This window comes from Mercenaria mercenaria, chromosome 8 (assembly GCF_021730395.1).
Source record: "Mercenaria mercenaria strain notata chromosome 8, MADL_Memer_1, whole genome shotgun sequence".
NCBI lineage: Eukaryota > Metazoa > Mollusca > Bivalvia > Venerida > Veneridae > Mercenaria > Mercenaria mercenaria.
Window position 1 is genome coordinate 73,695,238 of NC_069368.1, and position 17,428 is coordinate 73,712,665.

A 17,428-nucleotide genomic window follows, 5' to 3' on the forward strand; every position below is an offset into this window, starting at 1 on the left:
GAACATTTGATTAACTTCAGTCTACAAAAAATATAACACGGATCAACCTGAAATGCCAGTGAACTCGTATCAAACTGAAATAATACTTTTTTGTGAAATAAACTATTGTTTTAACCAAATTGAGCAACTTTCCCAATCTGTAATAAGTTATATGATCACGCGTTGCCACGCCGGAGGAGCTTAATAGTTTTTTTTTATCATTTTATGTGTGATGTCGTTTAATGAAACAATATTTTTTGGATGACTTGTCATGCACGATTGCCACGGGCAGTACTTGCAAGATAGTTGAATGCTGTAGGGCCGGATGATGTTAAAACATTTAACTTCTCTTAAGTGTATTCAAGGAAGTAACGATAAACACAAGTTTTCGTATAAATTGAAATTTATGTATTTTAATATACGTGAAAACAATAGAACGCATTTTTGGATATTTAACAGTTTTAAGGTAATAACTCATTTAAAAGTGTTCATTAAACTGTTTTTACGCGCATAAAATGCAATTTAAGTAACGATTCTACCAGATAAGGCGCTTTACATACAATTTTGCTGAAGTTACTGAAATCATTAATGAACTTGTTCATATTAGATTTAATTTATGTATTTATTTTAGAACTTACCCATCATGTTTATAATATAATATTTTCTACATGTAAGCCTCTTACATGTATTCGACAGCTATAATCCATATTACGTCCCGTACATATGTTTCTGGGACGACTTATGTATGAAAGGAATCTGAAAAAACTTTCTAACCCTTGCATGATCGTAAGACGAGGCGACTAATAGGGTCTGGAAACTTGGTTTTGCTGTATCTCTGTGATTCTCGCACGTTTTGATTCCATACCTGATATTTTTACTTCGATGTAAATGAGATGTGAAACCGAGCTTTTTTATTCCTGTTTGGCGCCATATATCCTGTACTGTGCTAGAGCGCCGTAAATACAAAATCATTATTATGCCAATTTACATAGTTTTCATTACGTTAGTTCATGTAAAATGCTTTCATGTAAAAACATTTTGCCTGAAATCAATATTGCAACCATTATACAACATTACAGAAAACATTACAGAAAAACACCATTTGGGACAGCTGCCGTTGTAATTTGACTAACGGAACGGTCTGTTATTTAAGAATTCAATACACCTTAAACGGAATAACAATTATTTATTGCCTTAATGGCCCCTATGTAAAACCCTAGCCGTGTGAGTATACAGTCCTGTTGAATTCCCTAATCGAAAAGACGAGTCGAACACTCGGACGCCAAAACCAAACTACAGTGTCAGTATGACTGTACAACGGGTTTCAGGTGAGCAATGCTTCCGTCAAATGGATCGTCAACAGTTCCAATGAGAATCATAAGAAAATTATGGACTTTCACTTAATGTTTTGAAAGTAGGACCAACGTTTTTGTTGATAGCAGAGGCGGACTTCCAACTTGAAGAGTTGTGGGCAGCTCATGGTTTGGCTCTCCCTCTGACGTTTGGTTCCAATATTGTTAATATAACGGTAGATTACAGTTATGATAACAATTGTACTTGCTCGTTTTAATGTGTTGCCTTGCCACTGTGTGTTCGAAACCTCGCTGAGGGGTGATGTCGAGACGGACTGCAGAGAACTCCCACCACCACCCCCGTCGAGCCTTCCAATCTCTACGCTAACTGTAGGGTGCGGTAGAGGAGGGGTTCCAGCATCATTGTGGGATTCAGCAACACCAGAGGTACTTGCGGCAATAAGCACCCTTTTCAGGACGACATTGCTTCTCCTTTATTGTAAGCAACCACGTCTCTCGGGTCACTGTCGTTGAAGTCCTATTGGCCGTAAAAGTGACCCATTTTTCTTCAAAATTATTAGACTTTCTAGCTTATACTTTACAGAAATTACATAGAGGTAAATTATCTTCACCTTTTTTTTGTAAAAAAACTCCGGTGACATATCGGCGGTTCGTATTTTACATAGCAAAAACTTATACTTGCCTGAAAGGGCGGATGGCTGTCATTAAATATAAATGAACGAACGAACGAAATGGTTTAAACATACTATAATTGTAAATAAAAAAAAAAGGTCTATAATTTCAACCTATGCTCAGTCCATTTTAAAATGCTAAAAGAAACTGACTAACAGTTGGCAGGGACGCTGGAGAGGTACAGGGAGGTCATGACCCCCAAGTGTCTGCGAAAAGCGTACACATCCCTTGGGTTACTTTTATAATGCGTCATACTTCTTATACATATAAAAGTGGCGCTTATAACAAACAAAAATAATGTAGTTTAAAACCTGTCACATTTATACAAGAAAAATGATGTAAATGTATTTGTACTCTGATATTGCTAAACAGTTTCGATTTTCTTGTAAATTCTATTATGTCCTTTGAACACCATCTGTTAAATTGATAAAGGTTATCTGAATAAAATCTAAAACTGTTTAACGAATACATACCTTAAAAGCTAGTGGAAAAAATATCATTAAAATGGGACTTAATCTGAAATGTGATATAGATAAAACCGACTGACTATGTGGATTAAATGATTTCAGTGTGATGTGAAAAAATTAAAACAATTTCATGACAACATGAAATAGGAATTTTATGCTGTGTGCAATTAAAATGCAAAAATTCCTTCACACAGTTTGCGGGCTGCTGTATTACTTTCCATCGCCCCGAGAGATCGTCTCTGATTCACCATTTCAGTAAATGGGTGTTTCGAAAATGTCATCATTATTTTTCAGGAGGCTAAGGTAAACATACTTTGGTGGTAGTTGAGATTTTTTTCTAATTTTGAAGATATCTTTAATCGTTTAGATTTTAATTTCTCATTGGAATTGAATCTTTTTTTCAAATTTTACCCAAAATCCAGTTTCATTTTTGCTATAACTAAAATATCTAGAAAGTTTATTGAGACTAACAAAATACACAATATAGAACAGAAATTTAAACAAGATGCCGTGTCCAAAATCGTTGATTTTACAATGGAAAAATATAAAACCAGTCAATGTATTTTGAAAACAATGTTTATATCACGTAAAATAAAAATGCATCCTTCATGTTAATCTGTCATTATCCTGCAGGTTTATCTGTCAGCAACCTTTAGGTTTATCTGTCAGACATCGTTAAGGTTTGTCTGTCAACAACCTTCAGGTTTATCTGTCAGACATTTTGTAATTCAACATCGTTAAAGTTTGGTTGTCAGCATCCTTCAGGTTTATCTGTCAAAATCTTTGTAATTTAGCATCGTTAAGGTTTGTTTGTCAGCACCCTTCAGGTTTATCTGTCAGAATCTTTGTAATTCAGCATCGTTAAGGTTTGTCTGTCAGCATCCTTCAGGTTTATCTGTCAGAATATTTGTACTTCAGCATCGTTAAGGTTCGTTGTCAGCACCCTTCAGGTTTATATATTTCAAAATTTTTATAATTCATCATCGTTTAGGTCTGTCTGTCAATATCCTTCAGGTTTATCTGTCACAATATTTGTAATTCAGCATCGCTAAGGTTTGGTTGGTCAGCATCCTTCAGGTTATCTGTCAGAATCTTTGTAATTCAGCATCGTTAAGGTTTGTCTGTCAGCATCCTTCAAGTATATCTGTCAGAATCTTTGTAATTCAGCATCGTTAAGGTTTGTCTGTCAGCATCCTTCAGGTTTATCTGTCAGATTTTTTTGTAATTCAGCAACGTTAAAGTTTGTCTGTCAACATCCGTCAGGTTTATCTGACAGAATTTTTGTAATTCAGCATCGTTAAGGTTTGTCTGTCAGCATCCTTCAGGTTTATCTGTCAGAATCTTTGAAATTCAGCATCGTTAAGGTTTGTCTGTCAGCATCCTTCAGGTTTATCTGTCAGAATCTTTGTAATTCAGCATCGCTAAGGTTTGTCTGTCAGCATCCTTCAGGTATATCTGTCAGAATCTTTGTAATTCAGCATCGCTAAGGTTTGTCTGTCAGCATCCTTCAGGTATATCTGTCAGAATCTTTGTAATTCAGCATCGCTAAGGTTTGTCTGTCAGCATCCTTCAAGTTTATCTGTCAGAATCTTTGTAATTCAGCATCGCTAAGGTTTGTCTGTCAACAACCTTCAAGTTTATCTGTCAGAATCTTTGTAATTCAGCAACGTTAAGGTTTGTCTGTCAACATCCTTCAGGTTAGGTTTATCTGTCAAAATTTTTGTAATTCAGCATCGCTAAGGTTTGTCTGTCAGCACCCTTCAAGTTTATCTGTCAGAATCTTTATAATTCAGCATCATTAAGGTTTATATGTCAGTATCCTTCAAGTTTATCTGTCAGAATATTTTAATTGATCTATCTGTCAGCATCGTTAAGGATTTTCTGTCAACATCCGTCAGGTATGTCACTCATTATCCTGCAGTTTTATCTGTCAGCATCCTTCAGGTTTATCTGCCAGAATCTTTATTATCTTTATTATTCAACATCGATAGGTTAATCTGTCAGTATCCTTCAGGTTCGGGTTTATCTGTCAGTATCCTTCAGGTTCGGGTTTATCTGTCAGTATCCTTCAGGCTCGGGTTTATTTGTCAGAATCCTTCAGGTTCGGGTTTATCTGTCAGTATCCTTCAGGTTCAGAATCCTTTAGGTTCGGGTTTGTCTGTCAGAATCTTTTAGGTTCGGGTTTGTCTGTCAGAATCTTTTAGGTTCGGGTTTGTCTTTCAGAATCCTTTAGGTTCGGGTTTGTCTGTCAGAATCCTTTAGGTTCGGGTTTGTCTTTCAGAATCCTTTAGGTTCGGGTTTGTCTGTCAAAATCCTTTAGGTTCGGATTTATCTGTCAGAATCCTTTAGGTTCGAGTTTATCTGATAGAATCAGTTCTGCTTAGAATCCTTCATGATATATTGGTGGCTACCCATGCTTTAAGGGACAGAATTAATCCGTTTGCTCTGTATCTTCTCGTCCCATATTTATTTCATGTATGTGATTATATTTTTCTTTTTTTTCTAACCTAAGCTCGAGCATTATAATCTTTCCACCAAGACATTCTTGTATTTGATACTTTTATGACCCCGCCATTAAAACAGGAGGAGTGGGGCCTATAGTGTTGCCCGTGTGCGTGAGTGCATCCGTCCGTCCTTCGGTATGCTTGTACGTGTGTGTTCAGACCGATAGATAAAGTTGCTGTGCATTGTCACATTTTGAATTAACTTGGCACAAGACTTTTATTGACAACCAAAACGAGACGGTGTGTCGCGTCCATGCCCCTATTTCAATGGTGAAAATTACATTTAGAGATCAAGGAGTTTACGTCATTTTTGATGGTAATTTAATCAACTTTGTTCAAACATTCATTATCATTAAACGATGTGTCGCCTGAAAGACGTATAGACATCTAACTTAAAGGTCAAGGTCACACATTTTTCTTGCGTTTATACGTAGATGAATGTTAACCGTAACAAGTGCAAGACCCATGCTGAACGGTCTAGGTCGCCTTTAGAGGTAATAGATGTCATTATGATTTTCCTTGTCAGGTCTGTTACTTTTATATGCACTGAAGAATATTCAAATACAGTGCTTTAGGGTATAGCGGATTTTAGGGTATAGAGGATAGGTTGATTAATTTTATATTTAGACTTGAATTATTGTATAAATTTTCATATCATTCTTTTACTGGCATGCAAACAGACATATTGACATACATTTTAAATATTTTCTCGTTGTGTTATTTTTCATATGTCATCAAATGTAAAATAAAGCTATCCCCTATAGACTAAATCAGTGCATATGTAAAAAACGTCAGTGAATGAAAAGTATTTGATAGAACTTTAAAAAGCTGAATGTTTTTGAAAAGAGAATACATTATTATTCTGATTTATAGTAAAGAAGTCTTGGAAAGTTTGTTAAGATGTGGATTTTAAACTAATAATGTAAAAAATGACCAAAGCTATCCTGTACACCCTAAATCAGCTCATATGTAAACAATGGCGTGGAGAGAAAAAACACATGAATTTCTATGAAAAGCTGACTGTTTTAAGAAGAATAGATGTTTTCTGTCTGATATACTAAAAAAAAACTATTATTGTCATTTCTTTGAATTGGAATGCAGGAAAAATTAGTTAGCTATCCGCTATACCCTAAAGCACTGTATGTGTAACGTACAAATCTTGACCCGTATGTAAAACATTTAATTCCCTATTTATTTCTGGTCCATGACTTGAGTATACATGAATGGATATTCAAGTCACTTTGTAACCCATTTACTTTGGTAAGGCAAGGTTTTATGCTCTTAGTTTAAATGTCATGATCCCAGTCAGAGATCTCGTTTTAAAATCATTAGCTCGACTATTCGGCGTCGGCATCCCGATTTGGTTAAGTTTTTGTATGTAAGCTGGCATTTCAATAACCACTTGTAGGAATGATTTGAAACTTCATATACTCACTTGTTCACTGGATGATCTGACTTGCGGTGCACAGGTTCCATAACTCTACTTTGCATTTTTACAAATTATTTCCCGTTTTCGACTTAGCATTTTTTGGCAAAAGTTTTTTTGTAAGCAGGTATCTCGGTATACACTCATTGGAATGGACTGAAACTTCACAACTTGTCCATTGTGGTGAGCTGACATGCATTTTACTGGTCTCATAACTCTGTTTTTGCTTTTTTTAAAAAAAAATAAGCCCCTTTTTTCGACTTTTATAATTATATGTTGTTAACTTTCTTGTTGAATAGTCGATATTAAAGTTACTTTGCATAAACAGTCGCTATAACAAAAAAGACGTGTCCGTTGCTAGTGTTTTTTTTCTAAATATTCTATTGTCAAAGTGGACTCATAGACCTACTTCTTTGTCTTATGTTCTAAGCGCTTATGATCCGTATATAAGGCTTAGTACAATACATACGGATTGAGCCACGTGTTATTCCAGCATCAGCAAACAGTCAGCTGCACGATTTTCTGGAAGATTAATGGGTCATTTTTGTTATGAACATGAAGTATTATAGACAATTTTGTTTCCTATTTTCAGTATTTACATCTCATATCGAAGGGAGGCATATAGTTTTTGAACCGTCTGTCCGTCTGTCGGTCTGTCGGTCTGTCCGCAATTTTCGTGTCCGGTACATATCTTTGTCATCCATGGATGGATTTTCAAATAACTTGGCATGAATGTGTACCACAGTAAGACAACGTGTCGCGCGCAAGACCCAGGTCCGTAGCTCAAAGGTCAAGGTCACAGTTAGACGTTAAAGGTCATTTTTCATGATAGTGCATTGATGGGCGTGTCCGGTCCATATCTTTGTCATTCATGCATGGATTTTAAAATTATTGGGCAAGAATGTGTACCACAGTAAGACGACGTGTCGCGCGCAAGACCCAGGTCCGTAGCTCAAAAGTCAAGGTCACACTTAGACGTTAAAGGTCATATTTCATGATAGTGCAATGATGGGCGTGTCCGGTCTATATCTTTGTCATTTATGCATGGGTTTTAAAATAACTAGCATGAATGTGTGGCACAGTAAGACGACGTGTCGCGCGCAAGACCCAGGTCCGTAGGTCAAAGGTCCTAAACTCTAACATCGGCCATAACTATTCATTCAAAGTGCCATCGGGGGCATGTGTCATCCTATGGAGACAGCTCTTGTTGACTCTACACTGACTGAATTCGTGTGTAATATAGATAAATGGGTGGCTCGGTGGTCAAGTGGTAACACGCTTGACTGTCAATCCAAAGGTCCGGGATTCGAATACAGGTCCATGTACTGGAAATTTCTGAGATGCTCTTGAGTGTCTCCCACCTAACTAAGAGGCCAGTACTGGTTCTTCCCAGGAAAGACGGCTTCGCGAGTATTGGTGCTATACAACTGGCACGTTAAACTGTCTATTTGCAAAGAGCTAGGCTAAGTTAGCCGAACAGGCCTGTATATCTAAAACGGATTTCTCTCTGTGTCATGGGGGCTTTGTCTCACTCTGTCCCTCTGGTCAGATTGCTCTGTGTCTGTGCTAGTAGAGGATGAATTTGGCGCCCTGAGTGGCTGCCTTAGCGCTATGTAAAGCGCCTTTGAACATGTTTATCACGAAAAGGGCGCTCTATATATCTGGTATAAAACAATAAATCATAATAATAAAAGTAATAATAATAATATTATTAATATAATTGTAGCTACATATACATCTATTCTCAGTTTGTATAGTTGCTTTATCTATCTTTTACATTGAAAATTTTAACTTATGACGCTTAAGCTCCATCAAAAGTATAAAAAAATCTAACATGGCTCGGTTTGATTGCCACTTAAACAACGAAGAAAGTCAAGCTCTGTATATTCTGCAACAAACAACGGTCGACGCGCGGACCGGTATGAGAGCATTATGACGTCAGCTATGAAGTCCGATTGCCGCTTGACGTCCAGATCATTACTATTCAAATAAATAAAACATAGCGTGATTTTAATGGGGGAAAAAACGAACATGTAAAAATAAAAACAATCAAGGCGTTCTTGTGGTTTATCGTTCAGATGCTTAGATATCTAACCACTCGGGCTAACGCCCTGTAGATTCAATTCCTACGCATCTGAACTCTGAATCGTGATAACTCAGAGATTATCTAGGCTATTCAAATGATTTTGATTTCGTTTTTGATATGATAAAATGTTTATATATATGTACTATTTTAGAGTAATCTGCAGCTGTTCCACAAAGGTGATTAAAAATTGACTGGAATTGTTTTTCTATTAATATTAATGAACTATTTTAATTACAGGGAATGAAATAGTTTGTTTAACATTCCCTTGTTATGTTGTTGTTATGAAATATTTTGTGTTAAAACACTACATTGGATGTGATCATTCAGGCAGTCTACAAAAAAAAATGTATCTTTACATTCATTGTCCAGTTTAACAATGGGTGTACAAATCCACCCGAACTGTATCTTCTTTTTCTGAAAGAAAATTATTTACGGTTGACTACAGTGTTCCTTTAGGACCAGCGCGCGCTCCTAGTAAGTTAAACGCGAAGCGCGAATTTAAGGCACGTGACTATAATACTGCACAAAATGCCACCTTCTTATTTCGAAGATATGTTCGTTGAATACACGTATACATTGTAAAGTAATATAAGCACAACGTGTGCAGTATATATAAAAGGAACATGACACAATCCTCAACGGAAGAAGACGCTTAAAATGATGTTTTTCATGCTTTTTCCAATGAGCACTTACTGCCTTTCATTGCGCATTAAAAAAAAAAAAAAAAGCGGTTTGTCAAAATTTTTATTGAAACATGGATAACTACCTTTCTGGCTAACTGTTGAATTTACAGAAGTAATTCACTGTTATTGATATATATCCATGTGAAATTAACAGATACCATTCAATAATTCATTTAAACATGTCATAAATAAGAGTATTTAAGACACGAGTATTACTTCAAACCTGTATGATGTGCGTGCGTCGTTTTATTATTGTAAAATAGATGTAAAATGTAATAAAACGCTATCATTTAAAGTGGTGAAACATTTATTGGAATAATTGTTAAATGTTCTGTAATTTCACGACATCACATTTTGTTAGACAACAGTTTTTACAGCAGGATTTTGTTCGATCAAAAAGACAACAAAAGTCAGTTTCTTTTGAACTTTGATGATCTCCAGTCAAGGGAAAGGATTTACGAAAATATTGGGTCTACATGAAAAAAAATCAGGTATATTACTTTGATACATTGAAACTGAAATATTTGTTTGTGCATGAGAATTCAAAAGATAAACATTGTTATAACATAACCATTTATCTGCCAGAATCTTTATTATCTTTATTATTCAACATCGATAGGTTAATCTGTCAGTATCCTTCAGGTTCGGGTTTATCTGTCAGTATCCTTCAGGTTCGGGTTCATCTGTCAGTATCCTTCAGGCTCGAGTTTATTTGTCAGAATCCTTCAGGTTCGGGTTTATCTGTCAGTGTCCTCCAGGTTAGGGTTTATCTGTCAGTATCCTTCAGGCTCGGGTTTATTTGTCAGAATCCTTCAGGTTCGGGTTTATCTGTCAGTATCCTTCAGGTTCAGAATCCTTTAGGTTCGGGTTTGTCTGTCAAAATCTTTTAGGTTCGGGTTTGTCTGTCAGAATCTTTTAGGTTCGGGTTTGTCTGTCAGAATCCTTTAGGTTTGGGTTTATCTGTCAGAATCCTTTAGGTTAGGGTTTGTCTTTCAGAATCCTTTAGGTTCGGGTTTGTCTGTCAAAATCCTTTAGGTTCGGATTTATCTGTCAGAATCCTTTAGGTTCGAGTTTATCTGTCAGCATCAGTTCTGCTTAGAATCCTTCAGGATATATTGGTGGCTGCCCATGCTTTAAGGGACAGAATTAATCCGTTTGCTCTCTATCTTCTCGTCCCATATTTTACTTCATGTATGTGATTATCTTTTTCATTTTTTTTCTAACTTAAGCTCGAGCAGTATAATCTTTCCACCAAGACATTCGTGTATTTGATACTTTTATGACCCCGCCATTAAAACAGGAGGAGTGGGGCCTATAGTGTTGCCCGTGTGCGTGAGTGCATCCGTCCGTCCTTCGGTATGCTTGTACGTGTGTGTTCAGACCGATAGATAAAGTTGCCGCGCATTGTCACATTTTGAATTATCTTGGCACAAATATTTGTTTGTGCATGAGAATTCAAAAGATAAACATTGTTATAACATAGCCATTTATTGAGCAGAGTTATATATATGTTAGAGTGTTATACGGCAATATGTTGCCGTGCCGCAGGAGCTTAATCGCATTATTATTTCATCATTTATATGTGTTGCGTCCTTTAATGTTACTACTTATTTTAGTCGAGTTGTCATGCGCAATTGCCATGGGCACTAGTTGCAAGCTAGCCGTATGCTGTAGGGCCGGATGATTTTAAAACATTTGACTACTTTTAAATTTATTCAAGGAAGTAACGATAAACAAATAAATAAAAGTTAACGCTTGAACTGAATACTGCGTTTACGTGAAACAATAGGACGTGTTTATTGGATTTTCAATAGTTTGAAGGTAATGATAAATCCTTTATAAATATTCAATGGAGTTGCTTTTAAGCATATAAAAACGAGATCAAAAGTAGCTACATAAAATTCAGTACCGAACCTATTCATAGATTTCATTATTTTATCCCACTCGAAGAGTTTTGGCGTTGTCTGTGTCTACCCGTATGTCCGTCCATCCGCAGCCCTGAAAAAGCGTGCTAGTTAGACTAGAGTTAATGCTTCTGATTTCATTAAAAAATAGCCATTTTTCCTGAAAATATTGTCATTTTTTTACAATAACACATGTTCCTCTAACTGTACGTGTTCCACCTAGTGTCATTTTTTTTGTCTGTTTGTTAGTGACACTGGTTTTGTATTTGCTATTTGGTTTTTCAAAACTGATTCCACGAGAATGTTATGATGATGAACCTGATATGACTATCTGACTCTGCCTTACTGGTAATCTTGTTACAGTTTACTTTATTTAACATTATTTTCGATTATGTAAAATGTTGTTTTTTTCCAGCGGATAAATCAGTTGTCTTCACCAAATAAATGCCAACAGAATTGCCCTCTAATTAGTAGTTGATGATTTTGTGTACTTAGGTATGACTTTTACTAGTAGTGGTAAATTTGATAATAATAGAACAAGGTTTGGTGTTCTGCAAAAAAAAAGCCAGGAAGTTGGCACTACCTTTAGATATACAACTTCAGTTATTTGATAGTATGGTTGCTCCAATAACTTATTGTATGGTTCTGAAGTTTATGGATTTAAAAAGTATGATATTGCAGAGTCTCTGTTCATTCAGTTATATAAATATTTACTCCATTTTAAGAAAACAGCACCATGTATAGTGTGAGTGTCAGACAGAACATCTTAAGCCCTCTACAGACGGTAGGTTTTTGTTGTACAACACTAATTATCTCAAAGATGTACAATTTTGAAATTGTACATTTTTCACATACAGACAGTATTCAATTCCCATATAAATCACAGAGATTTACCTAGTAAACATAGTGCATCAGGTACTGAAAAGAATGTAACCATTAATAATAAAAAAATAATATTCACCTTTTTATGTCCCATGAATTTGATTACGCATGACACAAATGAGCCACGCCATGAGAAAACCAACATAGTGGCTTTGCGACCAGCATGGATGCAAACCAGCCTGTGCATCCGCGCAGTCTGGTCAGAATGTTTGCTTTCAAAGTCTATTGCAATTAAAGAAACCGTTAGCGAACAGCATGGACCAGACTGTGCGGATGCTGGTCGGAAACGCACTATGTTGGTTTTCTCATGGCGCAGCTCAAATCATTTAACTTTTCAGTGTCATCCTTTTTCCATTATACATTAGAAGCCATTTTATATTCAGATTTGTGTTTATTTTTTGGGCATTTGTTTCTGGAATTTCATTCACTTGCCCCTTTATCAATTAATTATTTACCAATTTGTTGCTTGTCAACGTGGGTGGTACGTAAGGCAAAACTTACGAAATAGAACATGTCCTAATTTGTAAGTCAAGACTTAAGTAATACGAAATCAAGGAATAGCATCATACACACGATAATATTTGGCTGTACATCTTGAATTTAATTGGTGTTGTACAACAAAAACCTACCGTCTGTAGAGGGCTTTATAATCAAAATTTGGTGTCAGTAAGAACCTTCCCTGCCAATCAAATGGTGTCAGACAGAACATTTGTGGTCTACCCATCCGACTTGAACACCTCGTATTTTCGGAAGTAATGGAGATTTCGCCTGGATATTTGGCAGACAAAGACATAGAATGTTGGGCTTTTTATAGAGCTTGTTGCCTCAGAAAAGAGAAGGAATCCTCGGTCCAATATCCAAAACAATGAAAATCTGGCCGTGGGTTAGCCATCTGTGTGATTATGTGGTGGTCTTTTTAATTCAGAAAAATATTCCTTTGGATGCCTCTTTCTCTCATCGAAACCTGGTAATCTGGTGTTCATTGATTCACACTGTGTATAGACAAAACTGAAAATACTTACTGCAAAACGAAAACAATTTCGGAAAAGTGTCATGATGTCCGATCCGGTGTCGTGTTGTCTTGTGGTGTCGCGTTATCACGTTATAGGATGTGCACCAACCTGTATACTTTAAAGTGAGTTGGGTAGATACACAGCTGAAATTCTTATCAAAGCCAGAAGGTTAATCTTTGGAAAAGAATTATAAGTGAACATTATCTGAAGGTCGTTTTCTTGGCATCACAAGAGATGATCGCATTTGCGAGTTGTGTAGTATTAACAAATTTGGGAATGAGTATCACTATATTTTTGAAAGTCATTATCTTATAAGAAAAGAAAGAAAGAATATATTCCTATTGATATTATTGAAAATCATAATACTACTAAAATGAAAGCACTGTTTAATTCTGAAAATGTTGGTACATTATTCAAGTTAGCAAAATTCTGTAAAATTGTACTATCTAAATTTCAATAGTTTCTAAATTTCAACTGTGTGTTCCTTTTTTTTTATTTCACATTTGTTTGTAAATGTTAAGTCACGTGATTTTTAATCTTTTTCACATGTAAGACTGTAGAGATGTTTCAATATTATATCGGTTTGGGTGTGCAACGCTGTGTTTTTAGTGGCCCTCAAGACTATAGTGCAATTAATATCTAGTCATCATTCCATTTAATATTTCTTATTCTTTCCCTATGTTGGGACGGTACAGATCGCTAGAGTTGTGCTTCCGAATAACCTATGTTATTCTATACCTATTTTATCTATCCAATCGTGAACGTTCATTTGCAACACGTGACCGTACAATATATTACGGTATCTGGATGCACGTGCGTACAAAAATCCTGTATTTTCTGTATTTGGACGGTTCAACAGTCCCATGTTAAACATACGATAAAAAGCCCGAAACGCGTGAAAATGTTCCGAATGTAAATCGGATGAAGTAGGCGCTCTATGTACAGAGTTTGAATATGCGTCTTGAAATCTGGATTTAATTTGAGTTTTTTTGGGGTTTTTTTTTTTTTACAACACACAAAACGATTCAAGGGATAACAATGCTATCTGATTTAGATATTAAAACGTTCGTAAGTAATCAAAAACTTAAAAATACTGTAAAAAGGATCATCAGATGTTGGAATATTTTAAAAGTCGCTAAAAGAAGCCGTTCCGGACGAAACCTAGAAATTGGTATCAGCAGTTTTCATTTAACGGTTAAGAAATGGAGAAGATTATGAATGGCAGCGGACGGGCGGTCAGCATCCAAAACATGTCTGCTCTATAATTCAGTTTTCGTCGGATCATCACCAAACTTGCTGACAATGTTTGTGGGCATTACATCTCGGCCAATTTCGATAACCAGCCAAATTGTACCAGGCACTCTTTGATTATAGTCCTTGAATTACTCAAAAAACGGGGGATTTAGCCTTGTCCGCTCTTTTAAGTCGAACAGTTTTCATTCGATCTTCACCAAACTTGCTGACAATGTTTGTGGGCATAATATCTCAGCCAAGTATTATTATGACCCAAATCGCCAAATGGCTGTTGTAGGGAGTTTGCACCATATACTTTTTTTAATGATGATACGAAGAAAAAACAACATTCAATGAATCACGTATATTATGTATGAAGTGAAATAAATATAGAATAAAAAGGTTATTTAAGGTCTAACATTGTTCTGTATAATATATATTTGCACTCATACCAAGCTGGGAAAAACTAGAAAAGGCAGGAATACAGTATTCAGTGAAACATTTTTAATTTAAACTATTATTATAGTAAGATAAAATAGACATAGAATAAAAAGGTTATTTAACATTGTACTGTACAATACGAGATATATTTGGACTCGTACCCAGCTGAGAAAACCATATTGGACTCGCCTAGCGGCTCGTCCAATATGGTTTTCTCAGCTATGTACTCGTCCAAATATATCTCCGTACTGTACAGAACAATGTTAAATAACCTAATAATAATTTTGGTATCATTTGAAAGTGAAATATCTACTAAAAAAGAAAATTTAAATTATATATGAAAAATATGTTACAGAAGTTTTTTTTTTTTTTACTTTATAGTATTCAGTGATACACCAACAGAAATCCAGTTATTACAGAGTAGATTTATCATTTCGTAGTCAAAAACATGACTGTAAGGATTCTTGTATATTATTTGTTGTCATCTTACTTACTTATTCTTGTTCAGCAGACGCAACTCTTTTCAGATGATACCAGAAAAAACATGGGATCACCAGGCATCGAAATGTTACCTATACCTTAAATCAATACAGCAATTTTTTTATACGAAATATTAACACCGTGTGATTAGGGACAGCTGCTGATCTAGGATCCATTGAAACTCGACAATACAAAAACAAAAGCCCTGAATAAGTAAAAAAGAACACGAATAGGTGCCATGATTCTTTTGGTAACAGCTTTAGATACAACCAACTGAACTTTAAGAAGAATTGGGTGACTACTGCTGAAGTATTCACTATTATTGCCTTTCGTTCGTCCGTAAGTTCACATAAATAGGAATTCTAGGGAAATTTGAAATATATCAGCAACTGAAAACTAGATAACACTGGTCAAAACGTCGTAAGAATTATACAGGTCTTTTGTTAATAATTCATAGGTGTAAGAGCACGAAATTAGAGACAGGGGATGACTACATAATTAAAGAGTTGTGGGCAAAATATGCACTGGCACTCCTTATAACGTTTGGATCCGAGATAGGCACTATGAAATACCACTATGATATTGTACTTTTCTTCAAAAAAAAAATGTTATCGGACTTATGTGTAATCGTCAAAACATTTTGATATGGTTGACCAATCTTGTTTTGATTATAACCGCTTTCACTTACATGTAGCTTCAGAAAACACCAATGTTTCATTGACTGAATATCCGACCTTTCAAAATTATATGAAACGAACAGTTTGTTTTTTTCGCTAAACATTTTGGAGTCTATTGGAGAATATATAGACCAATTGCATTCGCCTCATTTTGTCGTCATGGGCAAAACTGGTAAAGATGTCCTGTCACTTTACTCATCAATTAACTGTGATGAGAAGGAATGGGTAGAAACTCCACACTCTTGTTCATTGTGATGATCAAACATGCAATGAACATGTTCCTCCATAACTTTGATATGCTCTTAACAAAGTTATGCCCCTGTTTGGCTTTTTCGACTAAGATTAAGTCTTTAATCACGAGTGGAAACGGATTTCATCCACTTCATCATCATCATCATCATCATTTATTCTAATGCTAATTTCCAACTGCTAAATGTCAAATAGATAATGCCAAATGTTACTTGCTAAATGGTTCATGTCAATATTGACTGTCAGACGGTAATTGTCACTAAGAAATGCTTATTATGTATAGAGAAATGCTTAGTGCTTATTTTATAAGTTTATAAGTAAATTAATATTTATTGGATAAATGCAAGTTTCATAAAGAGTCATTGACCTGTACATAATTTAACCTCTGTTGAAGCACTTTTTTGAGTGAGCAGTTTCGGCCTCGTGTTTCTAGAAAAATGATATTTCTTCAAATCAGGCAGCTAGAACATCTGTTTTCAAATAATTAAAAGTTGCATATAAAGAGCTGAGTATATCTATGTTTGAGCCATTGTTACATTATTTTTACTCTTTTAAAACATTTGAGAAGAAACAGTTTCCCAAGTTCGCATGACCAGTAGAACACATGCTACTGTTTCAATTAATCCTTGTATCTTGATTTGACAAAGTTTGTTTTACCTGAATAGAGTTTTGAGACGTTTATACTTTATTAATACCTTCTATTACAAAAGAATGTATATTATATGAATATTGAATGATTTACAGCATAAGGAATGATACTGAATATTTGCGCTGCTACTGGAATAGGCGAGGCAAAGTTTTAAATAAAAACTGTAATGATGGTATCAAATATGCAACGAAAGGAATTTAAAATGAGCCGCATCATGAGAAAACCAACATAGTGCATTTGCGACCAGCATGGATCCAGACCAACCTGCGCATCCGCACAGTCTGGTCAGGATCCATGGTGTTCGCTTTCAAAGCCTATTGCAATTAGAGAAACCGTTAGCGAACAGCATGGATCCTGACCAGACTGCGCATTCGCGCAGGCTGGTCTGGATCCATGCCGGTCGCAAATGCACTACGTTGTTTTTCTCATGGTGCGGCTCAAATGTATTTTCAAAGTAATCATGTTCCGTTATGTAATAACACATACATCCTTTTTCATTCACGCAACAAGTCAACAGTATATTTCAATATCAAGGATATAAGGATTTACATCTTTGATTTATTCAAGCAGATGTCGACTAGTTTACAATTAATCCTTTTTTAGAGAGATAGATTTATTTCTGCGTACAATGTACATATTCATGGCAATATATACAGATAACAATGAACAAGTATGCATGTTAAATAAAGCCATGTCATATACATTATAACACAAAGGATGACACAAAAAATTGTGGTCCTGTGACCTGTGTAGTATAATATGGTATGACA

At 35.5% G+C, this 17,428-nt stretch overlaps 1 protein-coding gene across 2 annotated transcripts in view; it reads left to right on the forward strand.

Annotated features, from left to right (window-relative positions):
• The first annotated feature begins 2,432 nt into the window (after positions 1-2,432).
• Positions 2,433-17,428, forward strand: part of LOC123566078 (beta-hexosaminidase subunit alpha-like) — a 35,610-nt gene continuing 20,614 nt past the window's right edge. The window contains exon 1 of one of the 2 annotated variants that reach the window (XM_045359910.2): positions 2,433-2,734. In XM_045359910.2, coding sequence (XP_045215845.2) covers positions 2,691-2,734 — 44 coding nt within the window. In that variant the 5' untranslated portion in view covers positions 2,433-2,690. Of the gene's footprint in view, positions 2,735-10,437; positions 10,952-17,428 lie in introns of those variants that run through there. The other variant, XM_045359912.2, reaches the window with a different exon arrangement.